Genomic DNA, 16,981 nt, shown 5'->3' on the forward strand with positions numbered 1-16,981 from the left:
CCTGCTCCAAACCAGAACCCAGGTTCAGGATTGCCTGTGGTGCAGTGGGTAGCCTCCCTCTGACCTGGGACAGAATCAGGGCCCTGCCCAATCCAGTACAGCGTTCTTACCGTTCTTCCTCTCATCCCTTTTGGTCCACGGTCTCCTGGAATTCCAATTTCTCCAGATTCACCCTATTTCATTGGATACAGCAAAATTAAAATGTGAATGTGGTTATTACATTTAAACAAAGACATGAATAACTCAAGAAATGGATACTGCTGTTTATTTCTTCCATTCGTACGTCTCACTTTTAAGGGCACAAAGACTGGCAGAAATAGATATGTGCAAAAATATGTACACATACAAGTAGCACTGTGCGTTGTCTCTCTAACCCATCCCCCCAAATGATTCTTTCAGAAAGTTCAGTATTGGGGTGCAGATCTCTGTTTACACCCACCCATAGCCTATTACAGCCCCTGTGCAGTGGAACCTTGCGCGTGTGGAAAAGCAAGGGTTTAATTGGTTGTAACCTAATTGCCATGATTGGTGGGTAATGTGAGCAAGGGAAGACATTGCTTTCACAAAAAGGCAGGGGTGGCCCTAACCATGCTCTGGTCAGCTGGGCAGGCTGGGGTCGTGTGGCTACCCAGACAGCCGGGAAGGCTGGGACTGTGGTGTGGCCAACCAGCGCTTCAGGGGCTGAGGTCGGGCATGGGATTGCCCAGCACACTGGGTCCAGGAGGGGGAAGGCAGGGCTGGGCAGCGGCATGGTGCTGGGCGGGGGGGACCTATCCTTGGGCACAGGCCAGGGTCTACAATGGGGGCTGGGCTCCTTTGGGTATGGAAGGGGAGGGGCCTTGGGTGGAAGGAGCAGGGTGGAACTTGCCTCTCTAAGCCAGCCATTCCCCAGCACCCAATAGCTTTGGAAATATATTGATTTTTAGAGATGGACCAAAATTAAAATCCTGGATCTGAACTTTGAGGCGATATATTCACAATCCAAACACAGACAAGGATCCAAGTTTCACAGCTGGTTTCTCAGTCTCTGCCGTGGATAGGACCAAAACCTGAGATCCTGTTATGAGTTTTGCAGTACAAGCCTTTCTATAACTGAATTAGATGTCGGTCCACCACCGTCTTTACTTTAATTATGTGTGAATTAAATGAAGCAACTTCCCCATTTTGCATGTTATTACTGGATAAGTCACAGAGATGTAAGATCTTTTCGTTTTTAAACATTATCATTCATTGGCACTTCCGTTGAAAACTGTCTTTGTTTTGTACTGTTAAAATTAAAAAGTAAGTATCAAAATACTCTTTGAACCAGATTTATTTTGGCATATACCTGTGAGAAAGTCTGTAAAGTACATCATACCATGCTGAGTATTATACCATGTTAATTCCCAGTTGTGCACAATTATTGGTGCAGACCAGCTATCCTCTTATTATGTTTAAACTTCCAGACCAGACATGCAGTCACCTTCTTGCTACTTTGAGATGCTTAAAAGAGAACAAAGTACTTGGCAAACTAATTTAAGGGAGCTGGTTTCTGATACTCCTCCTATTACAGGAGAATTCCCTGGCTGTGTAAAGTGGAGGTTACAGGTAATACATCGCCTACTTTCTTTGGGATAAAGTGTCAGGGAAGAGCTAGATGAAAGAGGGATTATGATCATGCTCTGGTGATCTCTGAGGAGATTATTCCTGTCAGTGCACTGGCACCATTAAAGTAAATGGGAGCAGGATTGAAATCTTAGTGCAGCCTTTAGCATGTTCCTCGTAACCTTTGGGCACAACCAGACAACCCTTGGCCCCATGATCAGAAGACTACAACGGTGACATTAAGTCATCCTTCCTCCTCCTCATTCGACTCTAGTGTACTTAATACATCATCACCAGAAGACCAATCTGCTGTGAAAACAAAAGGAAGTAAGAAATAATTTGTCTTTTTACCAGTGACTAGCTAGACCTTCAGGCTTTCCATTTATTATTTCTGGTTTTACATATTCTCCTTCAAGGAGGTTAAATCAGCAGTACTACTTGTAAAACTGTAAAGAACTGCTAAGACAGGCTGAACCTCTCTAGTCTGGCACTGTTGGGACCTCACTGGTGCTGAATGATTAGAGATCAGTATTGTCTAGAAGCATTAGCAGTACTTCCACTGCTTAGTTTTTAAGCTGTATAGTGGGGTGCAGTGGCCACCCCACTACCTGGAAGGGGAAGATCCTTCCAGCAGCCAGTCTGCCTGAAGCCTGGCCCCCTCCCAGTCACCTGACTGGAAGTCAGGAGGTGGGGCCAGGGCTAGAACAGCCTCGGCTGAGGACTCAGTTGGGTCTGAACCTCCAAAGGAGCCAGAGAACGGCTCTGGGCTCCCTGCCTGGGATGCTGAAGACTCAGTCCGTGCTGAGCCTCCAAGAGCCAACAGGTCTGTTCTCCCTGCCTGGCTGCCTAAGGACCAGATGAGGGAGGCTGAGGTCTGGGTTGGGCTGCCTGGGCTCTTCCCAATCCTGACACCCTGGGGAACCTAGCAGAACCTGCTGCCTGAAGAAGACCAGCCAGATCTGGAGGAATGACCAGAGCATCTGCCACAGCCTGCACCCTGAGCCAGCCTGAGGCAGTGCAACCAATAGGCCGCGTAGGCCTGGACTCAGGCCTCCTGGATCCCAGCCAGACCTAGAACCCGGGGAGCCCCAAGATGTCGACTGGATTCTGGGTATGTGCTGGGGGTGGGGAGGACTGGGAGTGGCTCGGGGGCAGTGAGGACTGTTAAAGGGTCTCAGGTCAGCGTGTTGCAGTCTGGATCCCCCACTGACATGTGCAGCAGGCCATGCTGCTGCAATCAGGGCCCCTGGGCCAGGACATGGTGGAGCGGGTGGGCCCGCGTCTCCCTTGCCACCCACTTGCCAGGTGGCAGTCTCCCAGCACAGGCAGAGTGTCTCTGCCCACCATGGAACTGGGTGAACTGTGGGAACTGGGTTGGTTGCCCTGCCCTGAGCCAGGGCTGAGGCTCTCCTGAGTGAGGAGACAACCTGGGAGTTATTGGCTGCCCCGCCCTGAGCTCGGACCCGGGCCTCCTGAATGTTGTTTGCTGCCCCACCCTGAGGTAGGGCCTGGGCCTCCTGAACTATTGTGTGCTGCCTTGCCTCTCTCCAGGGCTTGGGCTCTTTTGGAATATGTGCCCCCCCACCCTCAGCTAGGGCCGGGGGCCCACCTAAACACTGGCTGTTTGCTGCCTTGCCCTGTGTTATGGCCTGGGCCTGCCCCACCTTGCTCCAGGGCATAGGCTCCTTCTTGGATGTGTGCCGCCCTGGCCTGAACTAGGGCCGGGGACCACCTAAGACTGTGTTGTGTTGTGTTTGTTTGTTGCCCTGCCCTGCCCTGCATTAGGGCCTGGGCCTGCCCCACCTTGCACCAGGATATGGCTCCTTTTGGCTGCTTGCCACCCTGCTCTGTGCTAGTTTGGGGGTTTTCTAAGACTCTGGGTTTGTTGCCACGCTCTGAGCTAGGGCTAGGGGCCTTCTAAGACTGCAGGAAGGCTGTTGTCCAGACCTCAGGCTAGGCCCTGATGAGAGCTAATTTTCCCCAGCACCCACCTGAAGTAAGGCTTTGAACTGTTGCCTCTCACCCACCTGAGGCATGGTGGGAACCCCCTGCCAAACTAGTGACTTGGGGGTTGTTTGGTACTTGTGGCAGTGCAGTGGGATGGCCACTCAATGACCCAGAAGGGGAGGAGCCCTTCTGGGAGCCTGAACATGCTACAGGTGTTACAGGATTGCTTGTTATTTGTAAAGCCACAGACCAACATGACTACCCCTCTGGTGGCTGGAAACAAACTTTATGGGACCACAGGAAACTTGGCCACAACCATGATAAGTGGACATCTGCTAAATAGAAGCATGCAGGAGCATGGAGGTTGCTGGATGAGAGAGTGCTAGACTAGACAGGTTCAACCTGTAGTTAAAAATGAGCATGTCAGCCTTGCTTTTAGGGCTAATACTTAAAAATCTGGAGTCGTTTAATGTGGCAAATTATCTTTTTTCCAAAAAGGATAATTTAGAGAATTTAGTCAGCCATGGACTATACATTATTTTTTCAACCTGTAATTTATGAGTAATTCAGGAGATGGGACAATGAATTTAGTTTGTCTATCTATACAAACCAACATATTTTTGCCATGATTTATGCAACACATTCATGTCATATTTCATATGATGTGCATAGAACAAGTCTAGTTAATAATATATTTTCATATAGCTTCAGTAGACTATGTATATCACAGACTACACTACATGACAAAATGAAAAAGTGCATTTAAGGCTATGCAAGAGATTAGCTGGGAATTTTTCTGGCACATTGTTTGGATAATGGTGCTTTGTAACTACTGACATGGCCTGCTCCAAGTTAGCAGCAGGAAGAAGTGGGACACATACTCCTAAACTGGCAGATACATCACATAGCTATTCCATTATTGGGAGAATCACATTCCCAGAGGCTTTTCCAACACTTCTCTAAACATAAGATCTGACTGCACCAAGAATCTCAGAAATGACACACAATAATTACAAGAGATGAATTAAAAAAAAATCCTGCTCAAAATCTCCAGAAAGTAAAGTGATCAGACAGAAGAAAAACCCTTTTAACCCTTTAACACCACAATGTATTTAATTATATTAGTTGACAGCTAAATGAGAATTTCCTTCCCATGAACGACCAAGATGTTTATTTTCTTCTTACCAAAAATCTATGATTGAAATTTACATCCACCCTTAAAGTCTCGACTTTGTTATCTTGATTTTGTGTCAACATAACTGCAGGAGAGTTACGCTGGTGCAAAAGTGGTATAATGGAGTGTCCATTGATCAGAAAGCTACAACACTGATGTGAAGTACAATACCTTAGGTCCAATATCTCCTGGGAATCCTTCTTGCCCCTGTTATTTACAGTAAATAAGATAGAATTACTACATATATATATATATATGTATTACTTAGTTTTTTCTACTCTATTTGTATTTTCAGAATCACAGATATAACAGTGACAAACAATGTAAACAGATAATGTGCTGGAGACAGTATTATTTTGTTGTCCTAAATTCCCAATGGAATCACCTTTCTGGATCAAGTCCTTAGAATACAGCAAGTATTTTGTGATGTTGGGGGTAGGGGCAGAGGTGTGTGACAGCATGTTATTAGATGTGGTTAATGCTGAAAGACTTGCCAGAAGAAGGGAGTTTTAAGGTGAGACCTATGGAGAAGTTCAGGGAGGCTGGCAGTAGTTACCCAGGACAAAGGCAAAAAGCTCTTTGTTCTGTCTTATTTTACTCAGGTATGTATCATTTTAAATATATATAAAGAAGCAGTGTACTTTACTGGACTGTTCAGCCCACGTGCTCCTAATTGCACAGATAAAGGACTATAAAGACAAAATACTCCAGGAAAGCTTTACTGGTATTTCCTAAAAGTAGACAGGAACCAGACAGTGAACAGGCTCTGGCTAAGCTGACAGGCACCTGTGGCTGCTAGGAACACTGAGGCTACGCCTACGTTGTGAGATAAATTTGAGTTTAAGGCAGTTACCACGTGACTGTCTTCAATCTTAACACCGTTAGATCAATTTAGGGAGCACTAATGTCGATGTCACAAGCTCATCAGTACCTGACGGGTGTAGTGTCAAGCTTGAATTCAGAAGTTCAATTAAAGGCCAATGTGGAAGCACCACATCTTGAAATCAAATTAATTAGCCTACAGAGGTGTCCCATCTGTAACCCACAATGCCCTTCAGTGCTCTGCTCTGGCCGCTGCTCTCAGGCATGCAAGAATTAGGTAACAGGAAGCCCATGAATTTTAAATCAAGACCGGAAAGCCTGTGGCTGTGGGCTCATGTTTGAATGAGAGCCTGAAAAATGTCTGTCTGTCTTTGCTATTAGTGCTGTGAGTGCATCTACCCACTGCAAATAGCCCCAGCACGGAGTTCATGGTGCTGTCTCTACACTTGTTATTTTCTGTTACACTGTCCGGCACCAGCTGCTGCCCCACCACACCACGTGCCAGCAAGCCTGTTGTGGGGGTCGTGATTGCATAAGAGGCTGAGAAACTTCTTCTCAGTGGTTTACATTTGTGTGCAAACTCCCACCTTCCCGCACAGGCAGCACGCACTTGGGGTCTTTCCTGCACTCAGCCACATCACATGAGTAGCCCCCACCCCATAAAAAGGAAGTTCCTGCTGTTTGGTGGAGACCATGCTGCCAGGTGGCACCATGTTCTGCATTGCGCACAGTTAGGGGTCCAAGGGTGGGAAAGATTTTCAGGGACTTGCTGCTGCCGAGGGGAAGTTTCCCCTGGTGGCTAAGGTATTTGGGGGCTTGCACCATGGCAGGCACAGGAAGTGCCATTGAAAGTTGAGAGGGCAGATATTCAGTGTAATACATTTCTAGATTATGGAACATCAAGAAATAAATGTGACAGAGCAACAGCTCGGTATGGGCTTGATCCAAAGGCCATTGAAGTCAATGTATTAGCTCTGCAATTACCACAGTTAGCCAAATAAGGCTTGGAGACCAAAGGATCCATAACTAATTTAATGAGCCATTTGAATTTGCAGAGTAATGCCCATGTGAATTTAGACATACATTTCTAGATTATGGAGCGTCAAGAAATAAATGTGACAGAGCAATACCTCAGTATGGGCTAGATCCAAAGGTCACTGAAGTCAGTGCATTAGCTCTAGAATTACCTTAGTATGTGCTTGAGCCAAAAGGCCATTGAAGTCAATGAAAAGCATCTCATTGATTTCAACGGACTTTGGCTCAGGCCTTCAGTGACACAGAATTTCTTTTCAGAATTATGGGCTAATCCACTCCAGATCACTGATCTGGACTGTGAAGACCTCATGAAAACCATTGAGGCCTGGGTTCAACATGTGAATGCTCTAACCTTTTTGCTACCCCTCCCCTCCCCTCACTTATAGAAAGCAAATCACTTATACAAACAAGATGCCGCCTGGAAAAAGGGACATTTGCTTAGCACAGCAGGGGAATTAAGGAAATGTAATGTAGGAAATGAAATGTGGGAAGATGTCATCAGATAGCCACAGCCACTTGCAGGTCATTTTTTAACCAACGCTTCACCAGTGAACATATCCAGAATGCTATGGGGCTTAGGGAACTGTGGGATAGGCTCCCACAATACACGGCTGCAATGTTCAGCGACTTGTATATGGCAGCAATAAATTGACTTTGTGGGAGCCTGTTGGACGGTGAGGATGCTCAGATTCAGATTTATAAAACCCAGCATTAAAAAATCAATTTTAATAAAGTCAAATTTATCATATAGTGTAGATGTAGCCTGAGACAACTTACTTATGTCAAGGAAGCATCTTTACTGTTGATGTGCTTACCACCCTGCCTTAGTCCCCTTTGTCTGTTCCATCTGGACATAATCCTATATGGGTCCTATTTCTGGGACAAGGACTTTCTGGCTGGGTCTACACTTGCCCCCAACTTCAAAGGGGACATGTAAATCAGGGTGATGGGAGATTACTTAATGAAGTGCTGCAGTGAATATGTAGCGCTTCATTAGGTTAATTCTCCCCTGTGGCAACTCTGAAGTATCAAACTTCAAAGTGCCGGCACGCGTATAGCTGTGGGCAATTCGCAGTGCCCACACTACTTCAAAAAGCCTTTGGGGGAGTAAAGGCACTTACATATGCCAGCACTTCGAAGTTTGATACTTCAAAGTTGCCGCAGGGGAGAATTAACCTAATGAAGTGCTGCATGTTCACCACGGCACTTCAGTAATCTCTTGTTGCCCTGATTACCGTGCCCCCTTCAAAGTTGGGGGCAAGTGTAGACAAGCCCCCTTTGTATTACTTATTTGTACAGACCATTTGTACAGTGGTCTGATCTCAGCCAGGGACTCTAGACACTATAATAATAAAATAGTAAGTATTAGTTTTTAGAAGCCTGTACCTGCTTCCAGTGAAGTCAGAGGGAGATTGACTTTAATAGGAGCAGGAAGGGGCTCACAACAAAAAGATCTGATATATCAACGTATGAGACTTCACAGTTCAAAAAATAGTGGCATCAATAGTGGATGAATTTTAGGAAAAAATTAGATGCATTTTATTATTATTTTGAGTGACACAGAATTTTTCCCCACATTTCTGAAGTGATTTTGTAAATTAATGACAGGAGATGTGAATTTATTTAACAGTTGAATAAATATAAGCTATACAAAACACATCTACAGAAGGAAATATAATTTGATTTTATCCCTCTCCTGCACCCTTTATGTGTTACTTTTCATTTTAGAGTGGAAGCCTCTTGGGGCAAGAACAACCTTTTCCTGATTGTGGACAGCATTACAATATTGTCACAGTAACAATAAAATAATGCCACAATAAAGAATAATTAGGGTTATTACTACTTTTACTCTCATTTTAAGGGTTTACACTTTATTTTCTAATGTTTATATGTTAGCATAGGTACACATGGCACTTGATAGACAAATCAAATAATAATCTTCCCTCTCCAAGGGTCTTTACTACCTTTGGCCCTAATCTTGCAATATGAGCCATATGGGTGAATTCCTGAAGCCAGTCTGTGTAGGTCAAATTGCAGGTTTTATAGTCAGGGATAGTAACAAAGCAACTTTTTTTTCCCTGCAGCTTTCACTTCCACCAAAGTCATGTAAAAAGAAGTTAGAGTTTTCATTTTTTTTGTTCTTTTTTCATGTTTACCTTTACTCCTTTCTTTCCTGGTCTACCATAACCAGCAATACCATCTTCTCCCTGTAATAAACCATTACATTTAAAATCATCTGTTTTTTGAGGCTCCACTATACTTCAGTTATTAATTTCTATATTTTTGCTAATTGTGTGTGTGTAGCTACCCAAATGCCACAAGAACAGAAAGAAGCAACTGGACCGGTGATTTTAAAATTAAAATTTTGGCTACGCACTGCACATCAAGAGAATAAAATACAAACCTGCATTCCCCGTTGACCCTGTGCCCCTCTCTGTCCTTTCTGTCCAGGATCACCAATTTGTCCCTGTTCAATGCAATTGAAATGATCAAGACTTGTGAATGATATATTTTAAGACCAAAGGGACTTAAACTCCCTTTAGTCAGCTGATTTTAAGGCTATCATACAAGCTGCAATCTAAGGTCTCATCTACACTAGAAGCATCTGTGTACAGAAGTTACTGTGGGAAGAGATGTTCCGACAAAACTTCTGTCAACAGATCATGTCTAAACATAAAAGCAGATCAATCTTTTTTGTTGACACTTTCTGTTGACCAAATGCATTTTGTGTGTAGATGCTCTGTGAGTTTTGACCTCAAAACCTCAGTTTTGTCTACAAAACTCTCGAGTGTAGATGTAGCCTAAAGGTTTAATGAATATAAACAGTACATCTTAGTTATGTTACTTATTACATTAGTTATGGTTATACATATGGTTCCCCTTGCATTGTGCATACTGTCACTCAGGTCAAAGACCTGCGTTCTTACTCAAATAAAATTCCCACTGACTTTTGCCCGAATGATTGTTTTGGGATCATGCTCAAAGGCAAAATCTTCAAGTGGGAACAAACAAACTAACTTTTAAAAACAACAAAAAAGTAGTTAAAGGAATGAAATTTATTTACTTTATTTCCACTTATTCCAGGACTGCCAGGACTTCCTTTTGGACCCACAGGCCCCAGTACACCCTGAAATTAAATGAACATGTGATACCTACTGAGAATTTGAAAAAAAAATTGCTTTACTTCTTTTTTGCAACTTGTAACAACCATATAGTGATGTGCAATGGCTCAGCTTCAACAAGTACTTCATTGTGAACAACGATGAGGTCTGAACTCTGCCAGCTCTGCTTTTCCGGCAGACATTTGGTAGGTGGTAAGAGCTGAGATTCATTGCTTCAAGTTTAGCTCAAGCATTTATTTTTCTACCAGCGTGCAAACAACATTGCATAGGATGAAGGTCATTCACTAGTTTTAGGTGTACAGAATATTTTTGGAGTATTCATCAAACACAGATTTCTCCGTTCTTGACAAATAGAGACTTCTCTATAAACTGATTATATTGTACACTTAAAACCTATCCTTCATTCATAAAAAAATTATCGAAAGTTACTCCCGATTTCTCATCTGCATGGTCTATATATTCGTTACATATAAACCAAAAAGGCCTAATTCTACCTTATAGCATGGATGCAGTCTCCTCTGCTTTATAGCAGGTTTATATGGATTTAATGGGAGTTTCCCTTTCCCATAATAAACAGTATCACAATTTTGTCTCAGTTTTTAATTGTATCCCATAGTAGCCACATCTTTTGCATACAAATATACCCAACCAAATATGGCCTTAAGAAAGTGTGCAAGAGAAAATCAGAATATACGCTATTAGCTATAGGGAACTCCCCAATACAGTTTCTTCTCTGGCTGAAACTGTGTGCGTCTAGCTCTTTGAGCTCTTGATTTTCCAGAGACTCTGATGGCATAAAGGTGGCAACTTGTCAGATATAAAGCAAATCCTGGAAGAAATTAGGAATCTAACCTCTCTTTATGATAAATTTGGAAAAATGAAAAATATAGGTACTTAGTTAAGAAGCAAAGTACCACATACGACAAAACAGAAGCCACAACACACTCATCAGACATTTCATTTAGATAGTACAGCCTTGGGAAAGGAAACTATGGGGATGAAACAAATATAAATGTTAGGTGAGATCTGCAAAAGTACTCAGCACTGGCCTATCTCTGAGCCCCTTCATTTCAATGGGAGTTCTCCCACTAATGTTTGAAAAACCCAACATAGAAAAAAAAATATCAAACCAACAATTGCTCATTCTGCCACATGGAGACCAGGAAGATTTGGATAACTTTCTTGTTAAATTATCTAGTAGATAGGTCCAGATTCAGTGGCTGTCCTGTGGTTCATACCAAAGAATCCAGTTTCTCTGACTGCCACGGTACCTGAGTTTCATAGTTCAATCCCTTTTAATTAAATACTACCATAAAGCAAAAGTTCTGTCCCTTTGTAACTCTTGAGCAGTCGATTTTGGAACCTTAAGACATTATTTTAATTTGTTTCACAATATTTAGGCCAACACATTCACATGTGGTTTTGCATCCTTAAATAAACTGGTGGGACATCATATAATATACTCTAAAATAGTTTATCTTTGGCAGGAGATCTTTAAAATTCCTTAATCTGTCACGAATACATTTTTTTCCTGCTAGAATATCATGGTACACTGAACAGGAATTTTGAAAGAAAGAATGCACTGAAACAACAGTAAAAATGGAAGTCTCCACTGATCACACACACTGAGTAGAATACTAAATGAACTTGACACACTATTTCTTACCTGGAAACCTTTACTTCCTTCACTTCCTTTCTCTCCTTTCACACCTACAATTCCTCTTGGTCCCTAGAAAATAATTCAGTTGACATACAAAAATCCAGTTAACATACAAATGCATTTATTACAAATGCAAATACTAAATAACCTGTCTTAATAAATGACACAACTTAGCCCTTGGAAGTACTCTTAGAACAATACCCATTATTGTGGGGCAAGTATTCAAAACAGAATAAGGGGCACATCTTCTTTCCAGCTGAATGTATGTGTGTGTGTGAGTGAGATAGAGAGAAAGAACTGTAGAGATCTGTAGGGAACAGGATGGGAGAAATCTGATAGCCCAACAGTGGAGTCACTCAGGGGAGGCAGCTAAAGATGGAAAAGTCTAAGAACTTCCTTCTGTGAGGACGAAAGACCTGGGATCATCTGCATTGCTGTGGATACTCTGGTCATGCTCCCATCTGCCCACACAGCTCCTACCCCATGGCAATGACCTGCTGTGCTCTGTAGGGAGCCTTTATGGAGCTGTGGAACACAGCTCCCATATCATGCCACCCTTCACAGAGAAAATACCCAGGATGTGCACCTGCGGGACGCAGTAGTAGGGTTTCTCCTAAATTATGTGATTAGGTCCTGACAGCAAGTTCATAATCCAAAAAAACAGAGTATCAAACAGTATTCAAGTATTTTTGATGTACTCAAAACTTACACTTAAGCATAGGCTTATGCGTTTGCTAAACATGAGCCTGGAATACACTTTGATGTGTGTGGTATAAACACCCAGATTGGATAGTCAGAGCCATGATTAGATTCAGGTTACTATATGCACCTGATGTCTTTTGAAGTGCACTGACAATAGCACCTATTAGGAGGCTAATCAGCTGCCCTAACAGGGTCTTACTGGGTTTTAACCCACAGCTGACATTTGATAAGATCCATTATTGTGCTCTTGCCCAAAACACACACATTTTCCATCCTCCCACGGTGGGGAGGTGACACCATCTAACAGCTCCCCTAGTAAGATGTCAGCAAAGACCCCCAGTGGCCACAGGATCCCTCACCAAAGCAAACACAAAGCCTTCAAAATATAAAGCAAAAGTAATCAATGTGTTCTGACATACGTAACTAGAGCCTGATCAAGCATTCTGTGTGCACATGAAGTTCCCAGAACAAGGACTTCCAAGGATCAATGCCCAATTTATGCTCAAGTATTTGAGACTAGAATCTGGCCCCACAGCCTGTATAAAGAGGCAGTGCTAATGTTGCTTTCTTAACATCATCACATCTGTGTTAGGAATACACTAAGATAAGCAACAGCAAATGTGGCAGGGCTTCAGAGCTGTGTCTACACGTGCACGCTACTTCGAAGTAGCGGCACTAACTTCGAAATAGAGCCCGTCGCGGCTACACTCGTCGGGCACTATTTCGAAGTTAACTTCGACGTTAGGCGGCGAGGCATCGAAGTCGCTAACCTCATGAGGGGATCAGAATAGCGCCCTACTTCGACGTTCAACGTCGAAGTAGGGACCGTGTAGACGATCCGCGTCCCGCAACGTCGAAATTGTGGGGTCCTCCATGGCAGCCATCAGCTGGGGGGTTGAGAGACGCTGTCTCTCCAGCCCGTGCGGGGCTCTATGGTCACTGTGTGCAGCAGCCCTTAGCCCAGGGCTTCTGGCTGCTGCTGCTGCAGCGGGGGATTCATGCTGCATGCACAGGGTCTGCAACTCGTTGTCGGCTCTGTGTATCTTGTGCTGTTTAGTGCAAGTGTGTCTGGGAGGGGCCCTTTAAGGGAGCGGCTGGCTGTTGAGTCCGCCCTGTGACCCTGTCTGCAGCTGTGCCTGGCACCCTTATTTCGATGTGTGCTACTGTGGCGTGTAGACGTTCCCTCGCATCGCCTATTTCGATGTGGTGCTGCGCAACGTTGATGTTGAACATCGACGTTGGCAGCCCTGGAGGACGTGTAGACGTTATTCATCGAAATAGCCTATTTCGATGTCGCCACATCGAAATAGGCTACTTCAATGTAGGCTTCACGTGTAGACGTAGCCCAGATGTCAGTTTAAGCCAATTCCACATCAGTCTAGATCTACACATGGAATGATTTAACATGCTGTTCATGTTTAATAAAGCTCCACACATTTTATACACATTATTTTATAAATAAACATCTAATGAATTGCATTTTAATCCAGGAGTCCTAAACTGTGAATCACTTTTTGGAGTTCCATTAGTTTTCCCAATGTCACTCAAATACTGGGTTGCCGTATCTAGAGTCCTGCATGAGTACAAAATTTTGTATCTGCATCTGCATCCACAGAAATGACACATGGATATCTGCGTCCATAGCTTTGGATGCAGATACCTGCAAATCCACAGATATCCACTTTATAACCGTGGGTATCTACAACAGCAGTCAACCAGCCAAGAATCAGCGTTCAGCTGCCCCTAAGTTCCGTCTGTCTGGAAAGGTCCAGATGCACATAAAAACCTAAGACTGGCCATGCTGGGTCAAACCAATGGTCCATACAGCCCAATATCCTGTTCTCAGACATTGGCTAATACCATATGGTCCAAGGGGAATGAACAGAAGAAGGCAATTATCAAGTGATCCATCCTCTGCTGTTCAGTCCTAACATCTGGCAGTCAGAGGATGAGGCCATTCAGAGGGGAAGAGATTAGCTTTTTGAGAAGGATTCAGATTAACTCTTTATCCAGGTAGAGCTCCTGTGGAGCATGGGATGGAATTGAAACATTCTCATAGGAACACCCTGGGCATAGCCCTCTCTTGCAGCTGCCTCCCCAGGTGCTCAGTTCAAGGAAATCCCTAATACAGTTTCTTCTTTTTGCAGCCCTTGTACCAGCAAACATGCATCTCTATCCATCTTTACCATGCAGGGACCTAATATGGTTCTAACGTCACAGAGGGCCAGGTTGTGAATCCCATAATTCTACTGGTTCCACAAAGCGTTTCACTGGATTACTCCTCAACTTGAGGAAGAGTCTTCCTACCTGGGCCATGGAAGACTGTGGTCAGTATCGAGTGAAGTTTGGGTCGAGATAGGAGGCATAGCTGGGGATTGTTTGCTCAACATTGGGGCAGGATAGGAACAGAGGTGTTGAAAGCCAGGAAAGAGGTGCGTTCACAACTGTGTGAGAAAGTTTGCACTGTTCCTGCCTTCCTATGCTATGCCCAGCTCAAATCACTGCTGCCAGTGCTTCACAGTCACCAACAATATATTCACTCACATGGTGGCGGTGTTTTGTGGAGTATGGACACTGAGACATATGATTTTTTGACACAGACTCTTGCATTTTTCTGTTTTGTTTCAAGTCCTCCTTTTCATCAAAAATATCTAGATGAATGGCAATATTCACCTGAGCTCCTTGGAACCCTCGTTCTCCTTTAGAGCCTTCTGGACCCGGGGGTCCCCTCTCCCCCTGCATTAAGAGACAGTCTTTTGTAACAATTTTCTCAGGTGGTCATAATAGCAATGGATCTGCCAGGAGAACAGTATGATATTTTCAATTTCTAATACCACTGGCATTTGAACACCTTTATTCTTCTCATTCTGTGATGCTTCTCTAAAGAGTTCGATGAAGTGACATTTCATAGCACACTCTGTTGAGACTTTTACTCAGATTTTTACTCGTTGGTCATTGCAACATGCAGATTTTAAAAACTGTGTTTAATATCCAGAAATTAAGTGAAGCTGATTTATTACCACTAAGAAGGCTGAGCTTTATAACTCCAGCAGTTGTTATAAGACAGCTGAAAGGTCGTTTATGAGACATGGATTTCCAGTTTAACAGTTGGACAGTACCCTGCTGTACAAGGATGCATAGCTGAGGGAGTGTGCAAGGAGCCTCATGCCCATGTTTTACCCCTTTTTAGCGGCATGTCACCATTACAACACTGCATTCACCTCAGCCCAAGGACACTGTGAGGCTAGCACAAAGAGGCAAACAGAATGTGCAATGTGTTCTGGATCCTATCCCATACCACCCCTAATACGGGGCATTCCTAATACAATTAAAGTCAGTACCGGCTGAATCTCTCTAATCCGGAACTCTCTCATCCAGCAACATACTTAATACATCATTATTTTAATTAGCTGGACGACCACTTACGGGTGTGGCCAAGTTTCCCATGATCCCATAAAGTTTGTTTACAGCCACCAGACCAGTCCTCAATGTTCTGTGCTGTTATTTAGCTGTAATTTACCCCTAAATGTCTTCAAAGAGCCCAGTAAGCAGTGGAAGTGCTGGTAAGGCTGCTAGACAATATTGACCTCCCGTAGTCTGTCAGATTCTCTCGTCCAGCACTGGTCAGGTCCCAGGGGTGCTGCATTAGAGAGACTCAACCTATACTATGTACAGTGCCACATAAGATATCTTTGTCTTTGTTTAAACAGCAAAGAGAGTGCTGTAAATTGACTTTTCAAAGCTTTAACACAAGTATAAAGAAGTGTTGTGAGGTGAAAAGTCTTCTTGAAACAAACTCACTTTTAATATATCAGATTATTAAAACTTAAAAATATTTATTCTGGTTTATTTTCAGTTTTTCATTTCTTAGCTTTTGACAACAACAATCTCAGTTTCACCCGCACTGTTTCAGTGCTGTTTGAACTGAAAATGCTGTAGAGAAATGACTATTTTTGTTTCAATGGAAAGTTATAGAAACTTTCTTCTCATAGATTTTGTCAAAATTTGTCATGTGATCTCATTTAGACTCAAATTTGACTTGATAGTGTCATTCAGAAATATTATGTACCCATAATCTTTCACTATTAAGGCTCCACATGTCATATTTTGCACAACTTGGATTTTTTATGGTGCTCTTGTTATAGTTGGAGGGCCCATCCTGTTCTTCTCATACTTGCAGGCCCAGATTCAAGTCCAAGTCTATTTTGAAAGGTATCTCATCATACACTAAATTAGCACAACGAAATGCCAAGATTGTCCCTCCCAGCGTCACTCTGAAGAGTAAAATGTCTGTACTCAGTATGGAGAGATGAAAACAGATTTAAGCACGGCAAAAAGCCCTTTTTGTTTACATGAGCACCAGGTTCAATCGTCACTAGGGTTGACAGTCTGTTACCATTCAATTTCAAACTTCTCAGCCATTTTTGGCTTTTTTTAAAAACACACACATGACCATGACTTTACAAATTACATCCAGGCGACAGCATGAAATATCAGCTTCCAGCTCTTTACTTCAGTGAGACTCTTGGAGCATACACATTACTGAACTAGGACCACAAGTAATTCTATTGAAGTCACTGAGACTAATTATATGAGTCAAACAAGTGGGATTTGTCCCTTATCCTGTATGCTATCACACATCTTAAATAAATATTGGACTTCGTTTGCAAATATTTTAGAAGGCAGGAGAGCTCCCACAATAATCCTACTGTAGATTAGTGATGTCAAAAGTTAACCAGTTAACTAGTCACCCAGCAATCTTACTGGGAATGCATACTGTGTAACAGGTTAATCAGACCTTAGCCATCCCTTTAGCTGCACCACGCTGACCAGCTGGTGTGAACTTGGTCATGTCAGGGTGGCAGGTGGGGCCCCAGCCCCAGCCCCAGCCATGATGGGCAGGCTGGTCTGGAGCAGTCCCCTCCAGGGCTGGCA

At 43.4% G+C, this 16,981-nt stretch overlaps 1 protein-coding gene across 1 annotated transcript in view; it reads right to left on the reverse strand.

Annotated features, from left to right (window-relative positions):
• COL6A6 (collagen type VI alpha 6 chain) overlaps positions 1–16,981 on the reverse strand; it is a 91,191-nt gene that overhangs the window by 21,572 nt on the left and 52,638 nt on the right. Inside the window, exons 21-27 of the mRNA XM_074988297.1 lie at positions 14,720–14,782; positions 11,351–11,413; positions 9,627–9,689; positions 8,967–9,029; positions 8,719–8,769; positions 4,877–4,912; positions 111–173 (exon numbers count right to left, since the gene is read on the reverse strand). Of these exons, the coding sequence (XP_074844398.1) occupies positions 111–173; positions 4,877–4,912; positions 8,719–8,769; positions 8,967–9,029; positions 9,627–9,689; positions 11,351–11,413; positions 14,720–14,782 (402 nt within the window). The remainder of the gene's footprint in view (positions 1–110; positions 174–4,876; positions 4,913–8,718; positions 8,770–8,966; positions 9,030–9,626; positions 9,690–11,350; positions 11,414–14,719; positions 14,783–16,981) is intronic.

This window comes from Carettochelys insculpta, chromosome 2, assembly GCF_033958435.1.
Source record: "Carettochelys insculpta isolate YL-2023 chromosome 2, ASM3395843v1, whole genome shotgun sequence".
NCBI lineage: Eukaryota > Metazoa > Chordata > Testudines > Carettochelyidae > Carettochelys > Carettochelys insculpta.